This window comes from Eschrichtius robustus, chromosome 14 (assembly GCF_028021215.1).
Source record: "Eschrichtius robustus isolate mEscRob2 chromosome 14, mEscRob2.pri, whole genome shotgun sequence".
Classification (NCBI taxonomy): domain Eukaryota; kingdom Metazoa; phylum Chordata; class Mammalia; order Artiodactyla; family Eschrichtiidae; genus Eschrichtius; species Eschrichtius robustus.
This window is the reverse complement of record NC_090837.1, coordinates 51512676-51539870: the sequence shown is the minus strand read 5'-3', so window position 1 is coordinate 51539870 and position 27195 is coordinate 51512676. Positions and strand designations below refer to the sequence as shown.

Genomic DNA, 27195 nt, shown 5'->3' with positions numbered 1-27195 from the left:
CACCCTCTCCAGCATTTATTGTTTGTAGACTTTTTGATAATGGTCATTCTGACCTGTGTGAGGAGAAACCTCATTGTAGTTTTGATTTGCATTTCTCCAATAATTAGCGATGTTGAGCACCTTTTCATGTGCCTGCTGGCCATCTGTATGTCTAGGATGATGGAATTTTTAATCAAATTAATAAAGCAGTGAGATAAGAAAAATATATATCTCCTGCACTGCATTTTAATTTCCAGCACTTTACTTTCTATACTGACGCTCCTTTTGAGAAGCAACACTAACTGCATTGTCCAAAATTAGCCAGGGGGAATGAGGTCATGATGAACTCTGGGAAGAATGCAGAAACTAGTCACTTGAGAAGTGTGACAGGGAAAGGGCCAAGGGTGCAGTTCAGGGAACGGGTAAGTCCTGCCTTATGCCTAGTGCTTAGGGTCCCCATCCCCTATGACCTTTACCCCAACAGCACTTTCTTTAAAATGTCCGTTCTCAAAACTAAAACACAAGTGATATGTCTTTGAAATTCAAGAAAACAAAAGTTTATTAGATAACACTAAGGGAAACAAGAGAAATGAGATAGCATCTGTGTGATGCCTTCAACCCATACCTAAATTGCACATCTTTTAAAGCTCAAACCGATTCTTTAACAGTACTACAGTTCCCACAGGCGGCTTCGGAAAAGGTTGTCATCATTTGAGACTCTTCCTGGGGCTAACAGGCCACTGGTAGGACATGGTGACCCCAGGCTGACGCAGCGCACGAGAGGGCGAGGGGCGAGTCCCGCTCGCCAGAGCCAGACTCCTCGCCCAGACACCCTCCCCGAAGCGGACAGGACAGCACACCCGGTCTCCACGCTCTGGAGCAGCGTCTACAGTCCGCCCCAAGCGCACCCAGCATATTTGGCCCCAGAAGCACACGGGGTCGGCCGTATGGCCACTTCTCTTACCTGAGGGTCATAGAGCACCACGGAACAGGACGTGCCGAAGGCCAGAAGTCCTCCGGGCCCGGAGCTCCAGCTCAGGGCTCCCCGCACCCGGTTCGGGCAGCAAAACACGTGAGAGGTCTCCAGCACGGGTGCCACCATGTTGCTGCCTGGTCAACGGCCGAAAGCTGGGCACGCACTTCCGCCCTCGGAGCGGAACTGCTCGGCCGCCGCGTCTCCCGCTGGCGTTATCCGCACCGCGTTTCCAAGGCGGCCGGGGGCGGGACGGGGGCGGGACGGGGGCGACCCCACCCCCCCTCCCCTGCCAGTGGTCCTCAGTGCCCGGTTGCCTCTACCAGCGCCTGTCTCCTGGGTCTTGGCCCAGGGAACAAGCACGGCCTTCGTCCCAGGAGGGAAGACCCGACCGGAACAGCTCAGGACCCTCCAGAAAGACCCGGGGCTCGTGTGCCGGGGCGGCGGTAGGAACGTCCCACTGCCCCTCACGGCCGGGCTCCCAGCAGCAGACGAGGCTGGCTCGGTGGGAGCCTTGGCGAGAGAGTCTCCGGCCTCAGAGAGGCGAAGGCGCAGAGGGCCTCGAGGAAAGAGCCCCCGACTGATCTCGGCGCTCAGAGCCCACCCGGACCGCGTCTCCGCCCCCTCCCGCCCTTGCGAGCCCCACGGAGCCGGCAAACCGGAGGACGCGCGGATTCGCCTGCCGGGGACGGGGTGGAGCCGCACTGCGCATGCCCCGCAGTCACGGCCGGCGGGGGCGGTGGTTCCCGGCCGCGCGCTGCGCGCGGCGGTAATTAGTAATTGTCCTCCTGCTCCCGGGAGGCTACGGCGCGTGGGGCGCTGCTTCCCGGTGTCTGCGCGGCGGTACCCCGACCGAGGGGCGGCCGGGCCGATGAGACCGCCGCTTCTCCGTGCCGTGTAGAGGTTTTTAGGGAGAGAAGCACGGGCCGGTTCCGAGCCCTCCGGACCGCCGGCGGGAACTGAAGCGGCGCGCGGGACCGGGCCGTGGGACGGCGAGGCCGCGGAGAGGTGAGTCCCGCAGGTCCGGGAGAGGCGGGCGGAGAGGGGTACCCCGCGGGCCGACGAGGCCGGACTTCCAGTTGGGTTTCCCATCCCACAGATGGGCTTCGGGGTCCAACGCGGTAAGGAAACGGTTTGTCCTGTTCATCTCATTTTCGAAAAAGGTACTGTCGTGTTTAAAAATAGCCCTTAGAAACAGTTTTGTGCCCTCTTTCCCGTTTTCTCCACTCACCCGTTTCTCCAGGCTCTTTCCTTCTGCTTTCTTTTCTCCAACACCCGCGGACTTGCGGGGACGGAGATCCGCCGGCAGGTCCGGGACCGCCCTAAGCATCCTCCGTGGAGAAAGGCACGGGGCTGCCCTTGAGCCATTCGTCTGTGTTGTCCCCACGCATCTCGCTCCTCTCCTCTCTTCGGCGAATGATTTCTTAATGGTTCTCTTCTGCCTATTAAAACTTCAGGCCCCAAGGATTGTTCTTTCAGGAGTCTAGCCCCGTGGTAGTGCGTACTTCCATTTTCCACAGTATGGTAAGCAGCAGTTGTGCAACACTGCTGACAGTGTTTGGAGCACTTCCACATACATCCATTCATGTGGTTTTCTCAGTCACCCTATAAAATGGGTATTACCAGTGGGTCCAAGGAAGAACAGCTGAAAGTGGTAGAGCTAGGTTGCCTCTCTCGCCCTTGCTGTCTCACTCCAGAGCCCGACATCTGCGTCTTTCACTGGAGGTAGATGAATTTGGTCATGATCACTACCCATCATTGGTGCTGGACATCTGCTGGCTGGGTCCTGACATATTAGTCTATCCGCTTATCTGGACTATACCTTCCTCTCCTTAACTGAATTCAATGGTCAACTGGATTCCTAACTCCTCTTTGGAGCATAGGCCTTTGGTTCCAAACACTATTGTATGGATGAGTAATAGTCTGATAAAATTTTCACTGGTTTATAGCAATATAAGAGCAACATAGTTTTTTATGAAGTTTAATTTACTTAAAAACTGCAGTCATTCAATAGAATGTGATCCCTTTATATGTACTGACATGGAAAGATGTCATTTGTTGAGGGGGAAAAAAAAAAAGATCCTGTTTGTGTGGTTAAGGCACACATCTGCCTGAGTATGCATGAGGGATTCACAAGAAACTGGCAGAATTGGGTGCCCTTGAAGAGTGGGATTTCAGGAGAGAAGCCTTAAAGTGATTTGCGTATAGTTTAAGAAAAAATTTTTAAATGCGACTTACTCTGAGATTGCCATTTCTGCTTTTTTTGATGTTGAAAGATTGTTCTATGAAATGACGGTGGTGGTGGTGGAGGTAGTTAGTTGGGTTTTCTTTTGTTTTAAATCGTTGTTCGAAGCAATAAGAAGTTGCCAGTGTGGCTGTGGCCACCTGGACCCCTCCAGTCTCTGAATTACTGTTGCATTTACAGTGCTAATTACAGAGTCTTAGCACTCAGCTGCTCTCCAGTTGTTTCCCATGCTTTAGCAATGCAGGGGTAGAGCCTAGGACTCCAGTTTTTTTTTTCTTTTGTTTTACTACACTGATCACACTAGATGATGCTCTGTAAAACTTGATTATTTGATTAGACATCAGTTTTCAGCATAGGATTTCTTAATTCAAATTGTTTTGGAAGTGAAGGCAAGGATTTTTTTTTTCTGTCTTCTTTAGGAAGGTGCAATGGCGAGGAATTTATCAGTGATCTTGATCCTGACCTTCGTTCTGTCAGTCACAAATCCCCTTCATGAAGTAGGACCAGCCACTGCTTTCCCTCAGACCACTGAGAAAATTATTCCGAATTGGGAATCTGGCATTAATGTTGACTTGGCAGTTACCACACGGCAGCATCATCTACAGCAGCTTTTCCATCGCTATGGAGAAAATAATTCCTTGTCAATTGAAGGGTTCAGAAAATTGCTTCAGAATATAGGCATAGATAAGATTAAGAGAATCCATATACACCATGACCACGAGCATCACTCTCACCATAGTCACGCTGCTTCCAGTAAAAATCGAAAAGCTCTTTGCCCAGACCATGACTCTGATAGTTCAAGTAAAGAGCCTAGAAACAGCCAGGGGAAAGGACCTCATCGATCAGAACATGCCAATGGTAGAAGGAATGTTTTAATCAAGGATGGCGCTGGTGCTAGTGAAGTGACCTCAACTGTGTATAATGCTGTCTCTGAAGGAACTCACTTTCTAGAGACCATAGAAACTCCAAAACATGGAAAACTTCTCCCCAAAGGTGTGAGCAGTTCCACTCTACCCAGTGTCACAGAAAAGAGCTGGGCGACCTGGCTGGCTAGTAGGAAAACAAATGAATCTGTGAGTGAGCCCAGAAAAGGCTTTATGTATTCCAGAAGCACAAATGAAAATACTCAGGAGGTAAGATGAGTGCTGTTCATTATTTTAATCGATATGCCTGCTTGTCTGTCCTGTCATTGCCATTCTATCTCAGTTGTAAGGAGTTTAAAATAAAAATAAAGTGGTGAGTTCATTGAAAGGGGAATTTCTACTCTCTCAGCAAGGCACTTAGCTCAAAGTGTCCCTACTATGTTGTAAACATCCCTGATACAAAACTTGGGGGGGGTAGTTCTTTGGTAAGAATAGTGCTGCCTGCTGAAACCATTTTCTAATATAGAATTTAAAGTAAGTGTAGAAAGCAGATATCAAAATTATATCTGGAGAAAATCTTTAAAGGAGAATCCTATTAATTAAAACACAGAAACCGGAAGGTCGAAAGAGCAGGAGTTAGAATCCCTGTTTTAGGGAAAGGTGTGATTGGAAGAGCTGAAGAATGCGGGAAGGGCAGCTTCGCCTCCTTGGCAGAGGGATCACAGTGTCCTGTGGAGTGACTGGAATAGCAGCAATATGCTGGACACGTGAGAAGTCTGGGCAGTGACCTTCTGAGTTCATGTGTTTTTTTCCTAGACTAGACTTCCAGACTGTACACAATTTGCTTTGGCTGAGAGATGTCAACAAGGAGTTAGTTGGTATACATTAATAGGCAAAACTTAAGTACTTCATTCAAACCGTCACATGATTTACTAATTCTGGGATAATCCTAGTAATGGTCATTCCCATAGCGACACTAGTGATAAAGTTTGTTCTGAGTAGTATTGGCCAAGATTTGTGGGAGTTTAAAATACCTTTAGAGAAGATAAGAAACAGGTGCTACCACCAGTTTTCTTGGTGAGAAGGGGGAGCTTACATTCCCCAGAGGAGAGTCTCTTCAAACTAAGCTTGTCATCTAATTAAATTTTTGAAACAACAGCCTCCGGTACAGGTTTATTTTATTAACCAGCCTTGTCCTTCGCAAGAGTAATCGACATAATTTAATATTCTCTCATTGTGGAGCATTACTTTGCCAAGTATGTAGACAGAACTGAGCTAAGTTTTGCAATTACAGTTGTTGCTGGAAGAGTGACATGTCTTGGGCTTGTTTAGACCAGGTAGGGTAGTGTTAGTACTAGAACAACATATTTCTCAATCTCTAGTGAACCTGTCTCGAAATTAAAGCTCATTTCCGTAATAGGTTTATACAATGAGTTAACAGGCTTGTGAATGTCCATTTATCCTCAAGTTTTTTCCCCTTGAGGCTTTCTCCCAAGGTGACTGGTGATGTGACTGCTTCTCCCAAGAAGAAATAGGTGGAAGAGGTGGGAAATCACCCCTGTGACGTAGTATCTCCAGGTAGCTTGAGGCAAGTTCCAAAGTACTTAAAACTAAAGTTGATTTTGATTTACCTTAACTTAAATAAAGAAGTAGGTACCTTCAGTAAGAAAAGGGTGTTGTGTCATCAAACAGCTTTTTTGGATTCTCTAATGGGAATACCTTTTGGTGATTTCGCTGTTTCCTTTTCTTCAGTGTTTCAATGCATCAAAGCTGCTTACATCTCATGGCATGGGCATCCAGGTTCCACTGAATGCCACCGAGTTCAACTATCTCTGCCCAGCCATCATCAATCAGATTGATACTAGATCATGTCTGATTCATACAGCGAGTGAAAAGAAAGCTGAAATCCCTCCAAAGACGTATTCTTTACAAATAGGTAAAATTGCCTTTTTTGTGTAAAAATCATTTCCAATAGATACATTTATGTTGTACTTTTCCTTATATTTACATCAACCTATTCATTTTTCAGCGTAATTCCAAATGTATCATCTTAACTGTTCTCTGCCTTGAATGTGAAGAAAGCAAGTGTGTAAGCCTTACCATTAAAACAAACAAAACAAACAAGAACGAGAAAATAAAATTTAGATCATAACTTGTCTGAGGTCCTCCCACAGGATATGTCAGGGTCATTCAAAATTTGGGATCTTTATATGTTGTCATACTGTTTGGAGGATGCTCAGAGTTCATCTCTGCTGTTTAGGAGCCTAATTCTCATACATTCTTATTAATAGATGAAATCAGGATACGCTCTGCTATAGTGTAAGTTGCATTGCTCAGAAACTATAATGAAGAGCTAATTGCTTTGTTCACTGAGGAAATTATTGAATTCCCAGTTTCCTTTTCTTACTCCTTTCTTTCCTCCTTCTTTCCTTCCTTCCTTCCGTTCCTAACTTTTTCCTCTTCTCTCTCATAATTTAACTGTTATGGGAGTCTGAAAGCTCAGTTCCCAAGTGAGCTAGAGTTCATCCTTGGTAACCGTGTCTTCCCCTCCCTTCACCCCTAGCTGAAGAATTTTCCACTAGGTTTATGCCCTTTACCTGGAGGGTTCAGTCACATTGTTCATTTGATCGAATTTCTTGGTTATTGCTCTGTTACCACGGTCCTATTCCACTGAGTTTGTATTTTTTTAGCTCCCCTGCTTTTACAAGTTGCCTTAAGCCGCTCCACAGTCTCTCTTTTAAAGGTTATCAATTGTTTACTTTTTCCTTTGCTCTGTTTTGTTTGACAGCCTGGGTTGGTGGCTTTATAGCCATTTCTGTCATCAGTTTCCTGTCTTTGCTGGGTGTTATCTTAGTGCCTCTCATGAATCGGGTGTTTTTCAAGTTTCTTCTGAGTTTCCTTGTGGCATTGGCTGTGGGGACACTGAGTGGTGATGCTTTTTTACACCTTCTTCCACATGTAAGTACAGTAATTTATCCCATTAGTGTATTCAACATTAAATATATGTGTGTGTATATATATATGTGTGTGTGTGTGTGTGTGTACTTTTGGTTTGTGCTTTGTATTGATATGTATAAAAGGCTGGAAATTTGGTTTCTAGGAGCACGTGCGTGGGGCATACCCTGTGACCCCCCCGTCTCACCTCTGTTAGTGTGTGCCACACCTGGTTCCCTCACACCCAGTGGCAGAAGTTCCTATTGCACTCAGCTGCAAGCCACTGGGGCAGTGCACCTGGATCTCGGGTACCTGCCAGGGCCCATTACCCATACTGGGCTTCTTATAAGCACACTGACGACTGTGGTAGGGGCTTTTCAGCTGGGAGTATAAGCAATAGACACTATATGCCTATTAAGTTTTGCAGTTCCCTCTTATTTGTGGCCATGGGAAAACACTGGAAATACCCACTACCTGTATGTTATGAGGGTCATTGGGGAATGTGTCTGTCTTTACATTGAACAGATCCACTCTACTAAGTGCCATCGTACATTACATACCTTAAGCTCTAGATCGCTGCTGCTTGTTGGTCATTTTATTTTTAATATCCTAAACTTCCCCTCATTCCGAAGTATCGCATTAATTGCCTAATTCTGAATAATTTCAAATTTGATGTTAATTATCTTAGCCAATTTTTCTGACGTGTGAAACTACTGAATTTATAAAATCCATATGATTTTGCCTTTAGTCTCATGCAAGTCATCACCATAGTCACAGCCATGAAGAACCAGCAATGGAAATGAAGAGAGGACCGCTTTTCAGCCATCTCTCTTCTCAAAACATAGAAGAAAGTACCTATTTTGATTCCACATGGAAAGGTCTGACAGCTCTGGGAGGCTTGTATTTCATGTTTCTTGTTGAACATGTCCTCACGTTGATCAAGCAATTTAAAGATAAGAAGAAAAAGGTAAAAGTATTCTGAATACTTACTATGCATTGGACATTTATTTAGAGCAGTACTTGAACTAAACTGGGCTTGTCCAGGGTGTATGATCTTCATTTGTGAGGGGGTTCAGTATCTTTTTGTTCCCAGAAGCACTCATGGAGAGCAGTTCTGTATCTTTATAACCCTGGAGTTCTCTATCTTCAGTACTCCCTTCAAAGTCACAAGACCATAAGAAAGGCAAGGGTAAATATCTATACAAATCACCAAACAAGGCACACACAGGGCCTTGAAGATGAGAAGCATCGTGATTATGGCATTGATGGTGGCGATGGTTTCATGGGTATATACTTATCCCAAAACTCACTGAGTCGTATACATTAAATATGTACAGCTTTTTATATGTCAATTATACCTCAATAAAGTGGCTTAAGCAAAAAGTATCATGGATTAACTTTTAAATTACTCATGCAGTAGCTGAATATTATGTTTTGTTTGAAAGACTATGTGACTTCCACAGACTTGCCCTTTGCAAATTGCCACCAGAAGACAGTGTGAAGCTGAACAGTAGGCTCTCTATTTCTGGTAAAAATATATTTGGAGTTGCCTGTGGTTATCTGCGTCTTCCTATCTGATGTGACTGGGCAAACGAGTCAAAAGACTGTCCTCATGGGGACTCTTAAAAATGACATGTACACATCTTGGATGTTTGTGTACTCATATTCTTGTCATTTGATGTTGACCAAACTTTTCTTTGAGTTGGAGTTCTGTATGATCATTTTTTTCTCTACCGCCATGCTGCTTCATCTAAATTTCCAATTTTGGTTTCTCTAAAATTGAGCAAGAGGTTACATACTTGTAAAGCTATTTTAAGTGTAGAATCTAGATTTTTGGAAATATAAAAAATTTTATACAGTGATTGCCTTATGTAATTTTTTTTTTAATTTTATTTTTCTTACACAGCACGTTCTTATTAGTTATCTATTTTATACATATTAGTGTATATATGTCAAGCCCAATCTCCCAGTACATCCCACCCCCCCCCGCACCCCCTCTTTCCCCCCTTACTGTCCATATGTTTGTTCTCTACATCTTCTCTGTTTCTGCCTTGTTAGCTGGTTCATCTGTACCATTTTGCTAGATTCCACATATAGGCATTAATATATGATATTTGTTTTCCTCTTTCTGACTTTCTTCACTCTGTATGACAGTCTCTAGGTCCATCCACACCTCTACAAATGACCCAGTTTCATTCCTTTTTACAGCTGAGTAATATTCCATTGTATATATGTACCACATCTTCTTTATCCATTCGTCTGTCAATGGGCATTTAAGTTGCTTCCATGACCTGGCTATTGTGAAGTGCTGCAGTGAACATTGGGGTGCATATGTCTTTTTGAATTACGATTTTCTCTGGGTATATGCCCAGGAATAGGATTGCTGGGTCATATGGTAATTCTATTTTTAGTGCCTTATGTAATTTAATAGCCTTTTTTTCTTTTTTAACAACTTGCCTTTGAATCTTTCAGAAGCTTTCAACTTAAGTTTTCATGGAAGTAACTATTCTCACCATCATTTCATAGTTTGAGTAATGTGTAATTAAATTGTGCAATTGCAATAACAGGTATAGCTGGCATGAAGAGGCTTGAAAACCAACATAGTTGATTCTTGCTGAGCACAGAGCTCACTTTGGGAATCAAGTGCATGTGTGAAGAGAAGAGTGGCCTCCTCCATCCTGTGAATATTTGCCCTTATGGATTTTACATTCACTAAAATCTCAAATTGCAAATTTTGAACCTTTACTGAACCTCAGTTTACAGGGAAGAAGTAAAATAACAATAGCTTACTCGTTCTTAATCCAGGAAGTCATCTTCTGTGTTCCTGTTGTCCCTGTTGCTTCACTTGGATGGGTTTGAGACTATATCCAAACTTCTTTGCATTCTCTGGGATTATTCTCACCTTAAAAAAAAAAAAAAGATCATTTTTAGGGGTTTTTTTTGGGAGGGGTTGTTTGTGTTTATTTGTGTTATTGTGTTTCTATTTCAAATGCCATAATTTATTTAGCATTCTAATTTCAATTTAATTTTCAAGTTTTACCTAAAGGTTGCCTTATATTCATCTGGCACTCTAATATGGGACTCTAAGAGGAAGGCTCTCTGTTGTTTAATACAGAACAGTATTTTTTAGACTCAAATTAATCATTTGTGAATTGTGAAATAAATCTTGTGTCACGACCAATGTTTTTAAATGCAACCGTGATATTACAGTATATTCCATATATTACTCTGTGTTTATTACATATATTACTGTGAACTGTAGTCAAAGAAGTTTGATAATCTCTGTTCTAAAATAGTTTCTACTAAAATGTAAGTTCTTAAGAGCCAGGACCTCTCTGTCTTCTTTACTGCTGTATCTCCAGTGCCTAGAATAGTGTCTGGCACATAATAGATGATTGGTAAATGTTTGTTACATGTATAAGAAACATTAAATGACAAATAAGCATAATTTCTAGACAAAGACTTCCCACAGGAGTTTTGCAAACATTACATGTTCTCTTCCTTTTTATTTTTTTTAATTTTTATTTATTTATTTTTTTAATTTTTAAATTTTATTTATTTTTTTATACAGCAGGTTCTTATTAGTCATCAATTTTATACACATCAGTGTATACATGTCAATCCCAATCGCCCAATTCAGCACACCACCACCCCCACACGCCCGCGGCTTTCCCCCCTTGGTGTCCATACGTTTGTTATCTACATCTGTGTCTCAACTTCTGCCCTGCAAACCGGTTCATCTGTACCATTTTTCTAGGTTCCACATACATGCGTTAATATACGATATTTGTTTTTCTCTTTCTGACTTACTTCACTCTGTATGACAGTCTCTGGGTCCATCCATGTCTCAACAAATGACTCAATTTCGTTCCTTTTTATGGCTGAGTAACATTCCATTGTATATATGTACCACAACTTCTTTCTCCATTCGTCTGTCGATGGACATTTAGGTTGCTTCCATGACCTGACTATTGTAAATAGTGCTGCAATGAACATTGGGGTGCATGTGTCTTTGAATTATGGCTTTCTCTGGGTATATGCCCAGTGGTTGGGTTGCTGGGTCATATGGTAATTCAATTTTTAGTTTTTTAAGGAACCTCCATACTGTTCTCCATAGTGGCTGTATCAATTTACATTCCCACCAACAGTGCAAGAGGGTTCCCTTTTCTCCACACCCTCTCCAGCATTTGTTATTTCTAGATTTTCTGATGATGCCCATTCTAACTGGTGTGAGGTGATACCTCATTGTAGTTGTGATTTGCATTTCTCTAATAATTAGTGATGTTGAGCAGCTTTTCATGTGCTTCTTGGCCATGTGTATGTCTTCTTTGGAGAAATGTCTAGTTAGGTCTTCTGCCCATTTTTCAATTGGGTTGTTTGTTTCTTTAATATTGAGCTGCATGAGCTGTCTATATATTTTGAGGCTTAATCCTTTGTCCATTGATTCGTTTGCAAATATTTTCTCCAATTCTGAGGGTTGTCTTTTCGTCTTGTTTATGGTTTCCTTTGCTGTGCAAAAGCTTTGAAGTTTCATTAGGTCCCATTTGTTTATTTTTGGTTTTATTTCCATTACTCTAGGAGGTGGATCAAAAAAGATCTTGCTGTGATTAATGTCAAAGAGTGTTCTTCCTATGTTTTCCTCTAAGAGTTTTATAGTGTCCGGTCTTACATTTAGGTCTCTAATCCATTTTGAGTTTATTTTTGTGTGTGGTGTTAGAGAGTGTTCTAATTTCATTCTTTTACATATAGCTGTCCAGTTTTCCCAGCACCACTTATTGAAGAGACTGTCTTTTCTCCATTGTATATCCTTGCCTCCTTTTTCATAGATTAGTTGACCATAGGGTCGTGGGTTTATCTCTGGGCTTTCTATCTTGTTCCATTGATCTATGTTTCTGTTTTTGTGCCAGTACCATATTGTCTTGATTACTGTAGCTTTGTAGTATAGTCTGAAGTCAGGGAGTCTGATTCCTCCCGCTCCGTTTTTTTCCCTCAAGACTGCTTTGGCTATTAGGGGTCTTTTGTGTCTCCATACAAATTTTAAGATTTTTTGTTCTAGTTCCGTACAAAATGCCATTGGTAATTTGATAGGGATTGCATTGAATCTGTAGATTGCTTTGGGTAGTATAGTCATTTTCACAATATTGATTCTTCCAATCCAAGAACATGGTATATCTCTCCATCTGTTGGTATCATCTTTGATTTCTTTCATCAGTGTCTTATAGTTTTCTGCATACAGGTCTTTTGTCTCCCTAGGTAGGTTTATTCCTAGGTATTTTATTCTTTTTGTTGCAATGGTAATGGGAGTGTTTCCTTAATTTCTCTTTCAGATTTTTCATCATTAGTGTATAGGAATGCAAGAGATTTCTGTGCATTAATTTTGTATCCTACAACTTTACCAAATTCATTGATTAGCTCTAATAGTTTTCTGGTGGCATTTTTAGGATTCTCTATGTATAGTGTCATGTCATCTGCAAACAGTGACAGTTTTACTTCTTCTTTTCCAATTTGTATTCCTTTTATTTCTTTTTCCTCTCTGATTGCTGTGGATAGGACTTCCAAAACTGTTGAATAATAGTGGTGAGAGTGGACATCCTTGTCTCGTTCCTGATCTTAGAGGAAATGCTTCCAGTTTTTCACCATTGAGAATGATGTTTGCTGTGGGTTTGTCATATATGGCCTTTATTATGTTGAGGTGGGTTCCCCCTATGCCCACTTTCTGGAGAGTTTTTATCATAAATGCATGTTGAATTTTGTCAAAAGCTTTTTCTGCATCTATTGAGATCATCATATGGTTTTTATTCTTCAGTTTGTTAATATGGTGTATCACATTGATTGATTTGCATATATTGAAGAATCTTTGCATCCCTGTGATAAATCCCACTTGATCACGGTCTATGATCCTTTTAATGTGTTGTTGGATGCTGTTTGCTAGTGTTGAGGATTTTTGCATCTATATTCATCCGTGATATTGGTCTGTAATTTTCTTTTTTTGTAGTATCTTTGTCTGGTTTTGGTATCAGGGTGATGGTGGCCTCATAGAATGAGTTTGGGAGTGTTCCTTCCTCTGCAATGTTTTGGAAGAGTTTGAGAAGGATGGGTGTTAGCTCTTCTCTAAATGTTTGATAGAATTCACCTGTGAAGCCATCTGGTCCTGGACTTCTGTTTGTTGGAAGATTTTTAATCACAGTTTCAGTTTCATTACTTGTGATTGGTCTGTTCATATTTTCTATTTCTTCCTGGTTCAGTCTTGCAAGGTTATACCTTTCTAAGGATTTGTCCATTTCTTCCAGGTTGTCCATTTTATTGGCATAGAGTTGCTTGTAGTAGTCTCTTAGGATGCTTTGTATTTCTGTGGTGTCTGTTGTAACTTCTCCTTTTTCATTTCTAATTTTATTGATTTGAGTCCTCTCCCTCTTTTTCTTGATGAGTCTGGCTAATGGTTTATCCATTTTGTTTATCTTCTCAAAGAACCAGCTTTTAGTTTTATTGATGTTTGCTATTGTTTTCTTTGTTTCTATTTCATTTATTTCTGCTCTGATCTTTATGAATTCTTTCCTTCTGATAACTTTGGGTTTTGTTTGTTCTTCTTTCTGTAGTTCCTTTAGGTGTAAGGTTAGATTGTTTATTTGAGATTTTTCTTGTTTCCTGAGGTAGGCTTGTATAGCTATAAACTTCCCTCTTAGAACTACTTTTGCTGCATCCCATACGTTTTGGATCGTCGTGTTTTCATTGTCATTTGTCTCTAGGTATTTTTTGATTTCTTCTTTGATTTCTTCAGTGATCTCTTGGTTATTTAGTAACGTATTGTTTAGCCTCCATGTGTTTGTGTTTTTTATGTTTTTTTCCCTGCAATTCATTTCTAATCTCATAGCATTGTGGTCAGAAAAGATGCTTGATATGATTTCAGTTTTCTTAAGTTTAGTGAGGCTTGATTTGTGACCCAAGATGTGATCTATCCTGGAGAATGTTCTGTGTGCACTTGAGAAGAAAGTGTAATCTGCTGTTTTTGGATGGAATGTCCTATAAATATCAATTAAATCTATCTGGTCTATTGTGTCATTTAAAGCTTCTGTTTCCTTATTTATTTTCATTTTGGATGATCTGTCCATTTGTGTAAGTGAGGTGTTAAAGTCCCTCACTATTATTGTGTTACTGTCAATTTCCTCTTTTATAGCTGTTAGAAGTTGCCTTATATATTGAGGTGCTCCTATGTTGGGTGCATATATATTTATGATTGTTATATCTTCTCCTTGGATTGATCCCTTGATCATTATGTAGTGTCCTTCCTTGTCTCTTGTAACATTCTTTATTTTAAAGTCTATTTTATCTGATATGAGTATTGCTACTCCAGCTTTCTTTTGATTTCCATTTGTATGGAATATCTTTTTCCATCCTCTCACTTTCAGTCTGTATGTGTCCCTAGGTCTGAAGTGGGTCTCTTGTCAACAGCATATATATGGGTCTTGTTTTTGTATCCATTCAGCAAGCCTGTGTCTTTTGGTTGGAGCATTTAATCCATTCACGTTTAAGGCAATTATCGATATGTATGTTCCTATGACCATTTTTTTAATTGTTTTGGGTTTGTTTTTGTAGGTTGTTTTTTTCCCTTGTGTTTCCCACTTAGAGAACTTCCTTTAGCATTTGTTGTAGAGCTGGTTTGGTGGTGCTCAATTCTCTTAGCTTTTGCTTGTCTGTAAAGCTTTTGATTTCTCCATCAAATCTGAATGAGATCCTTGCCGGGTAGAGTAATCTTGGTTGTAGGTTCTTCCCTGTCATCACTTTAAGTATATCATGCCACTCCCTTCTGGCTTGTAGAGTTTCTGCTGAGAAATCAGCTATTAACCTTATGGGAGTTCCCTTGTATGTTATTTGTTGTTTTTCCCTTGCTGCTTTCAATAATTTTTCTTTGTGTTTAGTTTTTGCCAATTTGATTACTATGTGTCTCAGCGTGTTTCTCCTTGGGTTTATCCTGTATGGGAGTCACTGCGCTTCCTGGACTTGGGTGGCTCTTTCCTTTCCCATGTTAGGGAAGTTTTCAAATACAATCTCTTCAGTATTTTCTCTGGTCCTTTCTCTCTCTCTTCTCCTTCTGGGACCCCTATAATGTGAATGTTGTTGCGTTTAATGTTGTCCCAGAGGTCTCTTAGGCTGTCTTCATTTCTTTTCATTCTTTTTTGTTTATTCTGTTCTGCAGCAGTGAATTCCACCATTCTGTCTTCCAGGTCACTTATCCGTTCTTCTGCCTCATTTATTCTGTTATTGATTCCTTCTTGTGTAGTTTTCATCTCAGTTATTGTATTGTTCATCTCTGTTTCTTTGTTCTTTAATTCTTCTAGGTCTTTGTTAAACATTTCTTGCATCTTCTCGATCTTTGCCTCCATTCTTTTTCCCATGTCCTGGATCATCTTCACTATCATTATTCTGAATTCTTTTTCTGGAAGGTTGCCTATCTCCACTTCATTTAGTTGTTTTTCTTTGGTTTTATCTTGTTCCTTCATCTGGTACATAGCCCTCTGCGTTTTCATCTTGTCTATCTTTCTGTGAATGTGGTTTTTTTTCCACAGGCTGCAGGATTGTAGTTCTTCTTGCTTCTGCTGTCTGCCCTCTGGTGGATGAGGCTATCTAAGAGGCTTGTGTAAGTTTCCTGATGGGAGGGACTGGTGGTGGGTAGAGCTGACTGTTGCTCTGGTGGGCAGAGCTCAGTAAAACTTTAATCCGCTTGACTGCTGATGGGTGGGGCTGGGTTCCCTCCCTGTTGGTTGTTTGGCCTGAGGCAACCCAACACTGTAGGCTGCCTGGGCTCTTTGGTGGGGCTAATGACAGACTCTGGGAGGGCTCACGCCAAGGAGTATTTCCCACAACTTATGCTGCCAGTGTCCTTGTCCCCAAGGTGAGCCACAGCCACCCCCCGCCTCTGCAGGAGACCCTCCAACACTAGCAGGTAGGTCTGGTTCAGTCTCCTATGAGGTCACTGCTCGTTCCCCTTGGTCCCGATGTGCACACTACTTTGTGTGTGCCTTCCAAGAGTGCAGTCTCTGTTTCCCCCAGTCCTGTCAAAGTCCTGCAATCAAATCCCACTAAGCTTCAAAGTCTGATTCTCTAGGAATTCCTCCTCCCATTGCCGGACCCCCAGGTTGGGAAGCCTGATGTGGGGCTCAGAACCTTCACTCCAGTGAGTGGACTTCTATGGTACAAGTGTTCTCCAGTCTGTGAGTCACCCACCCAGCAGTTATAGGAGTTGAGTTTACTGTGATTGCGCCCCTCTTACCATCTCATTGTGGCTTCTCCTTTGTCTTTGGATGTGGGGTATCTATTTTGGTGAGTTCCAGTGTCTTCCTGTTGATGATTGTCCAGCAGCTAGTTGTTATTCTGGTGTTCTCACAAGAGGGAGTGAGAGCACGTCCTTCTTCTCTGCTATCTTGGTTCCTCCCCTCTTCCTTTTTAGAAAATATTTAGTTTCTCTTTTTTCAAGGGCATCCAGATCTTAGTGGAACTTACATAACAGCTTTTAATCTCATTTGGTTCTCTCAAAAAGAAAAAAACTATTCATTATATGGCAAGTATTGGGAGCTCTTCAGACCCATAACAGAACATTTTACCTAAGATTTCCCTTAAGACATCCATCCTGCACTCCTGGAAAATTCTATATGTCATAGTTTTAGGTTACCTTCCATATATGTCGCTCTGAAATCTCTACATTCTGATTAGGGTTAAATCGCATACTTGGTGTAGTTAGATGGTTATAATAGTTCCATGTCAAACTTTCTTTCTACTGGATTCTCAGGTTTCTTGCTCATGCTGGAAACCAGAGAATCATCTCTGTCTCCCTCATCCTTATATCCAACCTAGTTTTATTATATGTATCCAGAAATGAAATTATTCATTTCTCTCCATCTTCCTTGCTGTCATTCTGGTCCATGCCAGACTTCCCTGGGTGATAGTAGTTGCCTCCTAACTGGCCTGTTTACATTATTTTGTTGTCCTAATGCAGAGGAGAGCAGGCAGAGGGATTTGTTTAAATGTTTTTATATGCTCTTATATATATATGCTCTCATAACACTGTGTATTTTTCCTTTGTAAAATATATCAAAAATTTCAGTCAGAGAATTGTATAATCATTACCTGTGTAAAGCCTCCCTCCCTGTGGGTGATAAGCTTCCTTGGGAACAAGGACTATGTGTATCTTGTTTTACGATATATTGATGTATTGCCACCATTCAGCGCAGGGAACATTACAGGCTCTTAATACTTAGGGAATGAAAGAATTGCTTAAAAAGTCTATGTCCTACGGATAATCATTGGCAAACAAATAAAGCATCAACTGAAGTAATTTAAAATATCATGAATTCACTTATTTTCACAAATATTTAAGTACTTTCTCTGTGTTTGAGGCATTTTGCTAGAGGTAGGTATAAAGATTTGTCTGTGCTTGCCTTTAAAAACTTATAACCTAAGAAGGTACAGATATTTTATATACTGTTAGAGCTAGAATGAAATCTCAGGTATGGTGATTATTAAGTCATATTCAAAAGATACTGCAAATAAGAAATCTATTATTTTTGTGACAGTTTTCATTATCTTGAATATTCTATGTAAGTAGTAATAAACAGGCACCGTTGTTCAAACAGTGACCTTTATTCTTGGGCTCTGAGATATGGACAATATCTCAAGTATAGTATTCAGTTGGTTAAAAAACCTAGTGATAAATTCAAGGCTAACTAATAGAGATTTGTTTAAAAAGAGAAAAGCTTGTTAATGGTGTTTTACTACCCGAAAAATATTTTAGTTTTATAACAAATACATATCGATATCACAGTATAGTTTTAATTTATAAAAAGTGTGGAAAGTATGGGGTTTCAGTGTCCAAAAGAGGCATTGGAGGAAACTAAGCAATTGGTTAGCAGATCACTAAATTCCTGGAGGACATGCCTCTATCTGGTTCTAAATCAATGGCCTGAGGCAGAGCTCAGCTTTAATGGGTGTATGAGTCACCTGGAGATCTAGTTAAAATCCCCATTCTAATCCATTAGGTCTGGGGTGTTGCCTGAGACTGTGCATTTCTAACAAGCTCCCAGGGGATGCAGTGCTGTTTGCATAAGACCAAATTTAGACTGTGTGACCTAGGGGGACATTCAGAAAGATGAGTGTGTAATTTTTCTTTCATATTACTGAAGCATTAATTCTTTACCTTTCCGCACAGTTTATGCCTAAAACAAAGTACTAGGTGCTATGCAAGTTAAGTACAGGCCCTGCCTTTAGATGGGGTTTATTCCATTAGAAGTCTGTTACTCTGCTGTCTTTTTCGATGAAATCTTTTGCTTAACTGTTTACCTAAAGATGTATGTATAAGCAAACCACCTATTTTAAAGTATTGCTTTTCCTTGCTATTGTAGAATCAGAAAAAACCTGAAAATGATGATGATGTGGAGATTAAGAAGCAGTTGTCCCAGTATGAATCTCAACTGTCAACAAATGAGGAGAAAGTAGACGCAGATGATCGTAAGTCCTTATAAATCTGAGAGCTGGAGGGAATTCAGTGCTCTGTGATTTGCAGGCAACCTGGAATGTCTGGAAGAGGGGGAACCATATTCCACCCCCACCCCCTTTTTTTTTTGGCTGCACCACGTGGCTTATGGGATCTTAGTTCCCCGGCTAGGGATCGAACCTAGGCCCCAGCAGTGAAAGTGCTGAGCCCTAACCACTGGACCGCCAGGGAATTCCTCCACCACCACCACCCCCCACCCGCTCTTTTTTTTAAACTCATACTTTCTTTTAATTGCCAGTGAGTTGGTTATTTCTATATATATTTACATCTCCTTTTTCTCTAATTTTTTATTTTGAGGTAAATTCAGACTTAGAGAAATGTTCCAAGAATAGTACAAAGAATTCCTGTACCCCTTTCTTATATTCCCCAGTTATTTTACCTACATTTATCATTCTTTCTCTCTGTATATATACATACACATTTTTTTTCTAAACCATTTGAGAATAAGTTACAAACATGATGCTTCTTTACCTCAAAATACTTAAGTTTATGTTTCCTAAGAAAAAGGACATTCATTCCCTTGTAATCACAGTTCAGTGATCAAAATCAGGAAATTAAAGCTGATACCGTGCCATTTTCTAGTCTATAGACCTTTTTCGTGTTTTTCCAATTGTCTTAATAATTTCTTTATACTCCCCCAACCCCTAAAAGGAAAAGAAAGGGCCCAGAGTACAATTCAGGATCAAATGTTGCATCTCATTGCCCCTCATTTTGGGTTTGTCTAATGTTTTCACATTAGGCTGATCAGTTTGGGCAGGAATACCACGAAGTGGTATTGCATCCTTTTCAGTGACATGGTGTGCCACCCGACAGGATGCTCTCTGTCACACACAGGTGGTGTTAATTTTGATCACTTGGCTAACGTTGTGTCTACCATGTTTCTCCACTGTAAAGTTACTGTTTCCTGTAACTTGTTAGCTTGGCATTTCTTGTTGGACAGACTCAGTTAAAATTAAAATTTTAAACGAAACGCCTTACGACGACCTTCGAGCTCCTGCCCTGCCCTCCACTCTCTCCGATGGTTTGTCCTGTCCAGCCTCACTGGCCTCCTTTTCATCCTGTGAGCACACCAGGTCTGTCTCAGGGCCTGGCACTCAGTGTTTCTTCAGTTCGGAGTACTGTTCTCCCAGGTCTTCATATAAATTCCCCCTATCATTCCAATCTCAACTCAGACATCTCGTCCTCAGAGGTCTTCCCTGATCACCTGAATACAAAGGTCTCCCAGTCACTCTCCTTCAGGTTACCCTTTTCTGTTTTCTTCCCATGCGTTCCAATGCCTTAGATTACCTTATTTATACATGTATTTCTTTGTTAAGTGGCTATCTCCCCACAAGAACATAAGCTTCTCGAAGGCAGAGACTTTGTGCTGACCCACTTTGTCCCAGTATCTGGGCAGGTGCCTGGCCCAGAGCAGATACTCAATATATAGTTGCTGACTAAGGAGGAAGAAGAACTTTATTGTTGCCACCAAGTTATTTGTAAGATTTCCTGTCCACCCTTTATTTTCCAGCATGTTGCTTTTCTCTAAAGAGCAGGTGAATACTCTCATTCGTCTTCCTGCACCTATTCTGTCTTCAACCTTTGTAATGGGCTCCAGTGAAATTTATAATGATGAGAGGAAACAGCTATTCTAGAATTGGGCCACAGTATCGGGAATGCTCCCAAGAAAGTTGATACCAATGTATAAAAAAGAAAAAACAAAACCTTATTGTTGCAATTTATTTTACACAGATAGATAACAACTGTTTCTTGGTGATGATGGTATTTCAGATTCTTCTGTGTTTTCTTTTTTTTTTTTTTTTTTTGACCATGCCACGCGGCTTGCAGGGATCTTAGTTCCCCGACCAGGTATTGAACCCAGGCCCTTGGCAGTGAAAGCACCGAGTTCTAACTACTGGACTGCCAGGGAATTCCCCTCTTCTGTTTTTCCTTGAATTTTGAAAGAGAGGAACTCAGATGACAGAATTATGCATGTTTTTTATTTCCAATTTTCAGTATTTTTCTGGAATATTTTTCTTAAATATTTTAAATATCAAAAATGAAATATTTTTATAAAGTAAGCATGTACTTCTTTTATAATTGGAAAAAAATCATCTTTAAAAACATAAGGAGGCAGAAGAAATTAAGGGAGGATCTGGGGGTAGTTACTGAAGGTTAACATTTAAAGTCCATTCTTAGTACGTGAGATCATTTACCTACTGATGTTTTTCATCAACAATACTCTAATGTCTAGTTCTGCCAGGTCTGTGTGAGAGAGTTGCCATGCTTTAAGATCTTTTGTTGACTTTGTCAGTGGAGATATTTGAAATGTGTCCATGCACATTAACAAAGCCATTTGACTTTGTCCCAATGTCCTTTCTGTTTACACCTAGGACCTGAAGGCTATTTGCGAGCTGACTCACAAGAGCCCTCCCACTTTGATTCTCAACAGCCAGCAATCTTGGAAGAAGAGGAGGTCATGATAGCTCATGCTCATCCACAGGAAGCTTACAATGAATACGTACCCAGAGGGTGCAAGAATAAATGCCATTCGCATTTCCATGATACACTTGGCCAGTCAGATGACCTCGTTCACCACCATCATGACTACCATCATATTCTCCATCACCACCACCACCAAAACCACCACCCACACAGTCACAGTCAGCGCTACTCTCGGGAGGAGCTGAAGGATGCTGGCATTGCCACACTGGCGTGGATGGTGATCATGGGGGACGGCCTGCACAATTTCAGCGATGGCCTAGCAATTGGTATATATCTACGTATCTGTCCCTTGTTGGTTGACTCTGAAAATGTCACATGAAAGTACCAGTCTTATTTTAACAAGGAATAGGTTGGTTTGATAAGGCTATTGACTTCTAAGATTATCAAACTGTTATTTATTTTTTGGCTGCTTTGACAATGAAGTACTCGATAAATGTTAGTTTAAGTGCTAGAAACTGTGCTTGGCCCTTTATCTAAATTGTAACTACCAAAAGTTGTTTTAATTTGCAGGCTCAGGCTCTAAGGTGTTTGGAGCACATGTGAGGATTTTTTTTTTTTTTTTCCCCAAATACATTTGAGTTCCCTTATCTGCAATATAAACAGTATTTATTAAAGTAAAATACTTCCACCATCTTTTCTTTTATGCTAAAGGAATCTTCATATATCTGATAAGTTTAATTACTAATCTCTACCCAAAGAAGAATTATAGATTTTTTTGCTATTAAATTGTTATGCTACAACTGAGAGGTAATAGAAATACTTAAAAATTGTAGTAACTTAGTGCTGGGAGGAACCGTGGAAATAAGTACAGATTAGGTAGCCCAGGCCTGGCAAGGTGAACCACTTGCCAAGGAGGCAGTGTTGTTTTGTAGCCCAGCCTGGCTCCCTGGGAGCTTGGTGCTCTACCTTCTCTGCACTGTGCACAGCATAAGCGACAAAGGAGGATGTGCAAACGCTCGGACATGGTGGTCTAATCATATAGTGAATTCCTCTGAGGCCAGGAAACATATTTGTACTCTTGACTGCTGAGGGTGTTTTCCTAAACCTTTTAGATCAGTTTGTTTCATATTTTTAAGTAAGTGTTTTATGTGGTAGCAATTTACTTCTCAGGTTTGTGTAAGATCATTTAATCACTCTAAGGCATAGTGGAACCTTCCCTTCTCAATCGTATCTGCTTGTGCTCCTTTGGGAAATTTAAACCTAATTGAATGTAATCTAAGATTACTTATGAAGAAGGTACAGAGTGCAGTTGAGAAAGTTCTGTTTATTCACAACCAGAGTATATTTTATTTCTGTTACCTCATTGTGTATGCTGTTAAGATTTTAAAAATACACACCCACAAAATAATGCAATGATTTTTACACAGGTGCTGCTTTTACTGAAGGTTTATCGAGTGGCTTAAGTACTTCTGTTGCTGTGTTTTGTCATGAGTTGCCTCATGAATTAGGTAAGAGAACTCTACAAATGGTATTTTCCAGGTGGGTAAAGTGTCTTAGTGTCCCTGGCTTTTGCTAATGATAGATTCCAACAAGCTTCCTCATTTATGCCTTCTCCTAAGTCTACTAACCTAGCCAGCTTTCTTTCTTACTGAGGACAAGTTTGTTTCCAGCCAGAATTCTAACCCTGTGATTACAATTACACAATTGCCTGTGTGGGGTTGCCAAAGAGATACCTGGGTCCCCTCTCTTTTCCTCTTCCCCTACCAGATATCTTCCTATACCAGCATACTGCTGACATCAGTGATCGTTTTCTTCATATGCACAATAAGAATAAGACCACATGAATCTAAAGAATCGTCTTCCATTAACAGACAGAAGTTGACAAAGAGTATTTCACTCACTAGAGCTAAAGAAATGAGAAGTTGATGAATAGTGTTTTGAATTCTTTTTCTCTGTCACTGGGACTTAAAACCTTCCCAAAGTTGTCCTGGTTCCCAGTTCGTGTCCTTGTTTTTCTTCGTATAGATGCATATTCGCACACACCTGTAACGCCATTTTCACTTTTGTTCCTTGGCATGTGTTCTGCCATTTAGACGGCCTCCTGTCTTCATGCTCAATGCTTGTAATCCTCAACATCTGGTCTGTGTTATGCATTCTATTTTTATTTTTGTTTATTTATTTATTTATTTATTTTTGGCCACACCACGCGGCTTGTGGGATCTTAGTTCCCTGACCAGGGATCGAACCTGGGCCCCCTGCAGTGGAAATGCAGAGTCCTAACCACTGGACTGCCAGGGAATTCCCTATGTTCCACATTCTAGATCCTTCATGCTCCATGAAGCCTCTCTCAGCTATTCTCATCTTAATTTATTTTTTTCTCCTTTTATAACCAGAACATTAGACTCTTTAGCTCTTAATTATATATTTCCTTAATCATTTGCTGATCATTTCATTTGTGTTCTCTACTCCCTCTTCCTCCTTGTGGCCAGCTAAAAGCTCCTTGAAGACAGTGGAAGAGCACAATAGTTGGTACTGATTGACATTTGTAGTATTGACATTCATTGACAAAGTGGAAGCCTTAAGAAATACTTTGGATAAAAGATATCTTAGTTTATAAAGCTGTTAGGGTGATTTACACTGATTAACACTGTTAGCCCTGAGTAATTCTTTTTTTTTTTTAAGTTAATTAATTAATTGATTTTTTTGGCTGCATTGGGTCTTCGTTGCTGCACTCGGGCTTTCTCTAGTTGCAGCGAGCGGGGGCTACTCTTCGTCGTGGTGCGCAGGCTTCTCATTGCGGTGGCTTCTCTTGTTGTGGAGCACAGGCTCTAGGCACACGGACTTCAGTAGTTGCAGCACGCGGGCTCAGTAGTTGTGGCACGTGGGCTCAGTAGTTGCGGCTTGCAGGCTCTGGAGCACAGGCTCAGTAGTTGTGGCACATGGGCTTAGCTGCTCTGCAGCATGTGAGATCTTCCCGGACCAGGGATCGAACCCATATCTCCTGCGTTGGGAGGCGGATTCTCAACCACTGTGCCACCAGGGGAGCCCTGGAGAATTTCTTAAATCTGGAAAGTATTTTGCGTATGTGTCTTAAAAATGATTTTTTTAATTACCTTATCTCCTTTTTTTGTTTTCTGTTAAAGGTGACTTTGCTGTTTTACTAAAGGCTGGCATGACTGTTAAGCAGGCTGTTCTTTATAATGCTCTGTCAGCCATGCTGGCGTATCTCGGAATGGCAACAGGAATTTTCATTGGTCATTATGCTGAAAATGTTTCTATGTGGATATTTGCACTTACTGCAGGCTTATTCATGTATGTTGCTCTGGTTGATATGGTAAGTTTTTAAGAAGTCAGTAGAGAAAATGTTCAATGAAACCATTTTTAAAAGGGTTTAGATTAAATATGGTTGCAGTGAGAAGTGATTCTATGCTCGACAAAGTAACATATAAACTATAAGTCCTTGATGGTTTTATCTTTTTGGATTGTTGCTCACAAGCACTTCTTTGTCCTGCCTAATGTGTATCAGGATACACAAATGTATCTACCCCCTTCTGATGTGTCTTTTTGAGAGGAGAGTTTCAGTAATTAGGCATTGAATTGTCTATAGACATGTAGGAAACCTAGCACAAGCCATATACTGTTGGCGAACTGTGTATACTTCAGAATGCTTAAAGGTTTCTTATTAATGGACAAAGGAGTCATCTTTTTGTCACCAAAATCCACCTAACAATCTCAGCCAATCTTATTGCTAAAATTATATTTTATATGATGTAAGGCTTCCATATCTCTGAATTTCAAGCGAGCCACATGTTTTGTACAGATACAGACAGTAAGCAGGATAATCAATGTAGCTCTCCATTTTACAGTGGAGCAAACTGGACCAATAAAAATTTTGACTTGCTGAGCAGACCATGAATAATCATTGTTAATTAAACTGTTAGAAAATGCTGTGTGACATTATTGTTAGCTAGAGTCAGTATGTATATGTGGTCATGTTTTAGAGAATTGACTCATAATATATCCAGCTACATATAAAGCTGTCCTGCAAATTCTTCTAAAAACTAATCTGTGGTTCTGGAAACTTAAAGGTTGCTCTTTTTTTTTTAAGGTACCTGAGATGCTGCACAATGATGCTAGTGACCATGGATGTAGCCGCTGGGGATATTTCTTTTTACAGAATGCTGGGATACTTTTGGGATTTGGAATTATGTTGCTTATTTCCATATTTGAACATAAAATTGTGTTTCGTATAAATTTCTAATTAGGGTATAAATGCTAGAGTAGCTTAAAGCTATAGTTTGCTGTCTACAGTTTGAGTAGGTCATAGGGAGATGAGTTAGTATGCTGTGATATGTCGCATTTACGGTTAGTGGATTTTGTGATTTTTGTATTGAATATTGCCATTTGTTATGCTTATAAGGTCAGTTATGGTGGTAACATAAAGGTACGTTTAATATTTAAGTTATTCTATTTGGGGAATGTAAGCTATATGTGCAATTTACCAATATTACCGGTTTATGGTATAAACAAGAGATTTGGCATGACATGTTCTGTATATTTCAGAAAAAAATGTCTTTAATGCTTTTTCTAGAACTAATTTAATATAGTAATTCCCATGCTGGATTTTAGGCCTCTGAAGAACTGCTGGTGTTTAGGAGTAAGAATACACATGAAGCCTAAGGTACCAATAAAGCTTAAACTGAATTTAAGCTAAGAAATAAGGGAAAAAAGAGAAGAAACTGTATAAATTGAGAAGGCATAGGTTTCATATTAAAAAATCACAAAACTGGTTTAAAAATAGAAGGGAAAAATTTAGATTTAAATGAAAAAAAGCAATATTGAGTATAGAGTACATTGATAAACATTTTTGTCAGAGTATTAATGTTCCCATAAAATCTCAGCACTTTTTACTAATTTAGTTGTACATTTAACTTTGTATAATAGAGACATCTAAATGTATTTAATAAACTCAAGCAAAATATATCACTTGACCAAGAAATTGGAATTTTAAAATATTTGTGTGGATGTACACCAGATGAGTATGAGCAAGTTTATGTATTGTCAAAAGACTTGGATATCCCAGGTTAACTTATGTGTCACCCAAGTTACATTACTGGATGTTCTGGTTATCTGGTTTACCACATGTCAGCATATTAGAATTTTGATATATATTAGGACATTAAGACCATACTGGTTATAATTTGACTTCTTGGATTCAGAAAGTACTTTGGTATCTTTCAGTGCTTCAATGTTGTTGTTATGAGCAATTGTCATTTTTATGTGTAGTACTTTAGATGTACTAGGGTTGTATGGCATTCTCTAGATGTTGCTTTTCTACAAAATAAATTCCCCGTGTCAGCTTGATATCAGATATCTGATTTTCTTTTCTTTTTTTTTACCATCTTAACCATTTTTAAGCATACAGCTCAATAATTTTACATATATTCACATTGTTATGCAGTTGATCTCCAAAATTTTTTCACCTTGCAAAACTGAAACTATACCCACTAAACAACTCTTTGTTTCCTTCTCCCCACAACCCCTGGTGACCACCATTCTACTTTCTATTTCTATGAATTTGAAATGTCTGATTTTCTTAAGTATAATCCAGATTATATATACTTATCAACACATTTATATTATTGTATTGGGTGGCCTTATTCAATTTTTAAATTGTTTATCACAAAGGGCACTTCAGAAAATATTGGTCCACAGTTTGTTCCAAGCTGTCCCTAACTTGAAAAAAAAAAAACCAAAAAACAAATGCCAGAGCCTAAGCTTGAAAAGTCACACTAATGCCCTACATTCTAAGGAGAATCAAGAACAACTGGACAAGACCATACAGCCCACCTACTGAAAGACAATTGGACCAGCATTTCTATTCCCCAAACCAAGTGAAAGAAGAATGAGTAATGAGAATTACTTGGATTAGGGGGTGCCTGAAAGGATGAGATGAGGCATCTCCTTCTCGGGCTGAATGATTACTCTTCTTCAGAAACCCACAGACCTACCCTAATGCCACTGCTGGATCAGTGCAAGATGAAGTTCTGGAATCATTGGAATGTTCCTCCAGGAGTTTTGGAAACACAGACTTGTACCTACTTCTTTCACACGGATTCTGAAGGTGGAAGGTGTGCTGGACCAGCCCACAAAACAGGATGATAGCAGCCTTACTTCCCACTCCAGTTTGAACTCACTAGTGAGTATGTAGAAGATTTAAGTAGTTGGTTCC

At 40.2% G+C, this 27195-nt stretch overlaps 2 protein-coding genes and 1 non-coding gene across 4 annotated transcripts in view; 1 reads left to right on the top strand and 2 right to left on the bottom strand.

The window, feature by feature from the left end:
• ELP2 (elongator acetyltransferase complex subunit 2) overlaps positions 1 to 1248 on the bottom strand; it is a 45088-nt gene extending 43840 nt beyond the window's left edge. For both annotated transcript variants that reach the window (XM_068563778.1, XM_068563777.1), the window contains exon 1: positions 944 to 1248. In XM_068563778.1, the coding sequence (XP_068419879.1) occupies positions 944 to 1081 (138 nt within the window). In that variant the 5' untranslated portion in view covers positions 1082 to 1248. The remainder of the gene's footprint in view (positions 1 to 943) is intronic.
• Positions 1249 to 1730: 482 nt separating this feature from the next.
• Positions 1731 to 26327, top strand: SLC39A6 (solute carrier family 39 member 6). Its single transcript, XM_068563779.1, has 10 exons — positions 1731 to 1960; positions 3617 to 4330; positions 5813 to 5996; positions 6849 to 7018; positions 7743 to 7961; positions 18388 to 18493; positions 20912 to 21289; positions 22391 to 22471; positions 24107 to 24297; positions 25072 to 26327. The coding sequence occupies exons 2-10, from the start codon at positions 3626 to 3628 to the stop codon at positions 25222 to 25224; spliced, it is 2187 nt and encodes a 728-aa protein (XP_068419880.1). The 5' UTR covers positions 1731 to 1960; positions 3617 to 3625; the 3' UTR covers positions 25225 to 26327.
• Positions 23189 to 23261, bottom strand: TRNAG-UCC (transfer RNA glycine (anticodon UCC)). The gene has a single exon. It is a non-coding gene; the product is annotated as a tRNA-Gly (tRNA).
• Positions 26328 to 27195: the final 868 nt, after the last annotated feature.

What these genes read in the sequence shown, in the direction of transcription:
- SLC39A6 (XM_068563779.1), top strand. Translation starts at nt 3,626, where the DNA reads ATGGCGAGGAATTTATCAGTGATCTTGATCCTGACCTTCGTTCTGTCA. An exon ending in GACGTATTCTTTACAAATAG is followed by an intron (nt 5,997 to 6,848) that starts GTAAAATTGCCT and finishes TTTGTTTGACAG; the next exon opens with CCTGGGTTGGTGGCTTTATA. An exon ending in ATGTTGCTCTGGTTGATATG is followed by an intron (nt 24,298 to 25,071) that starts GTAAGTTTTTAA and finishes TTTTTTTTTAAG; the next exon opens with GTACCTGAGATGCTGCACAA.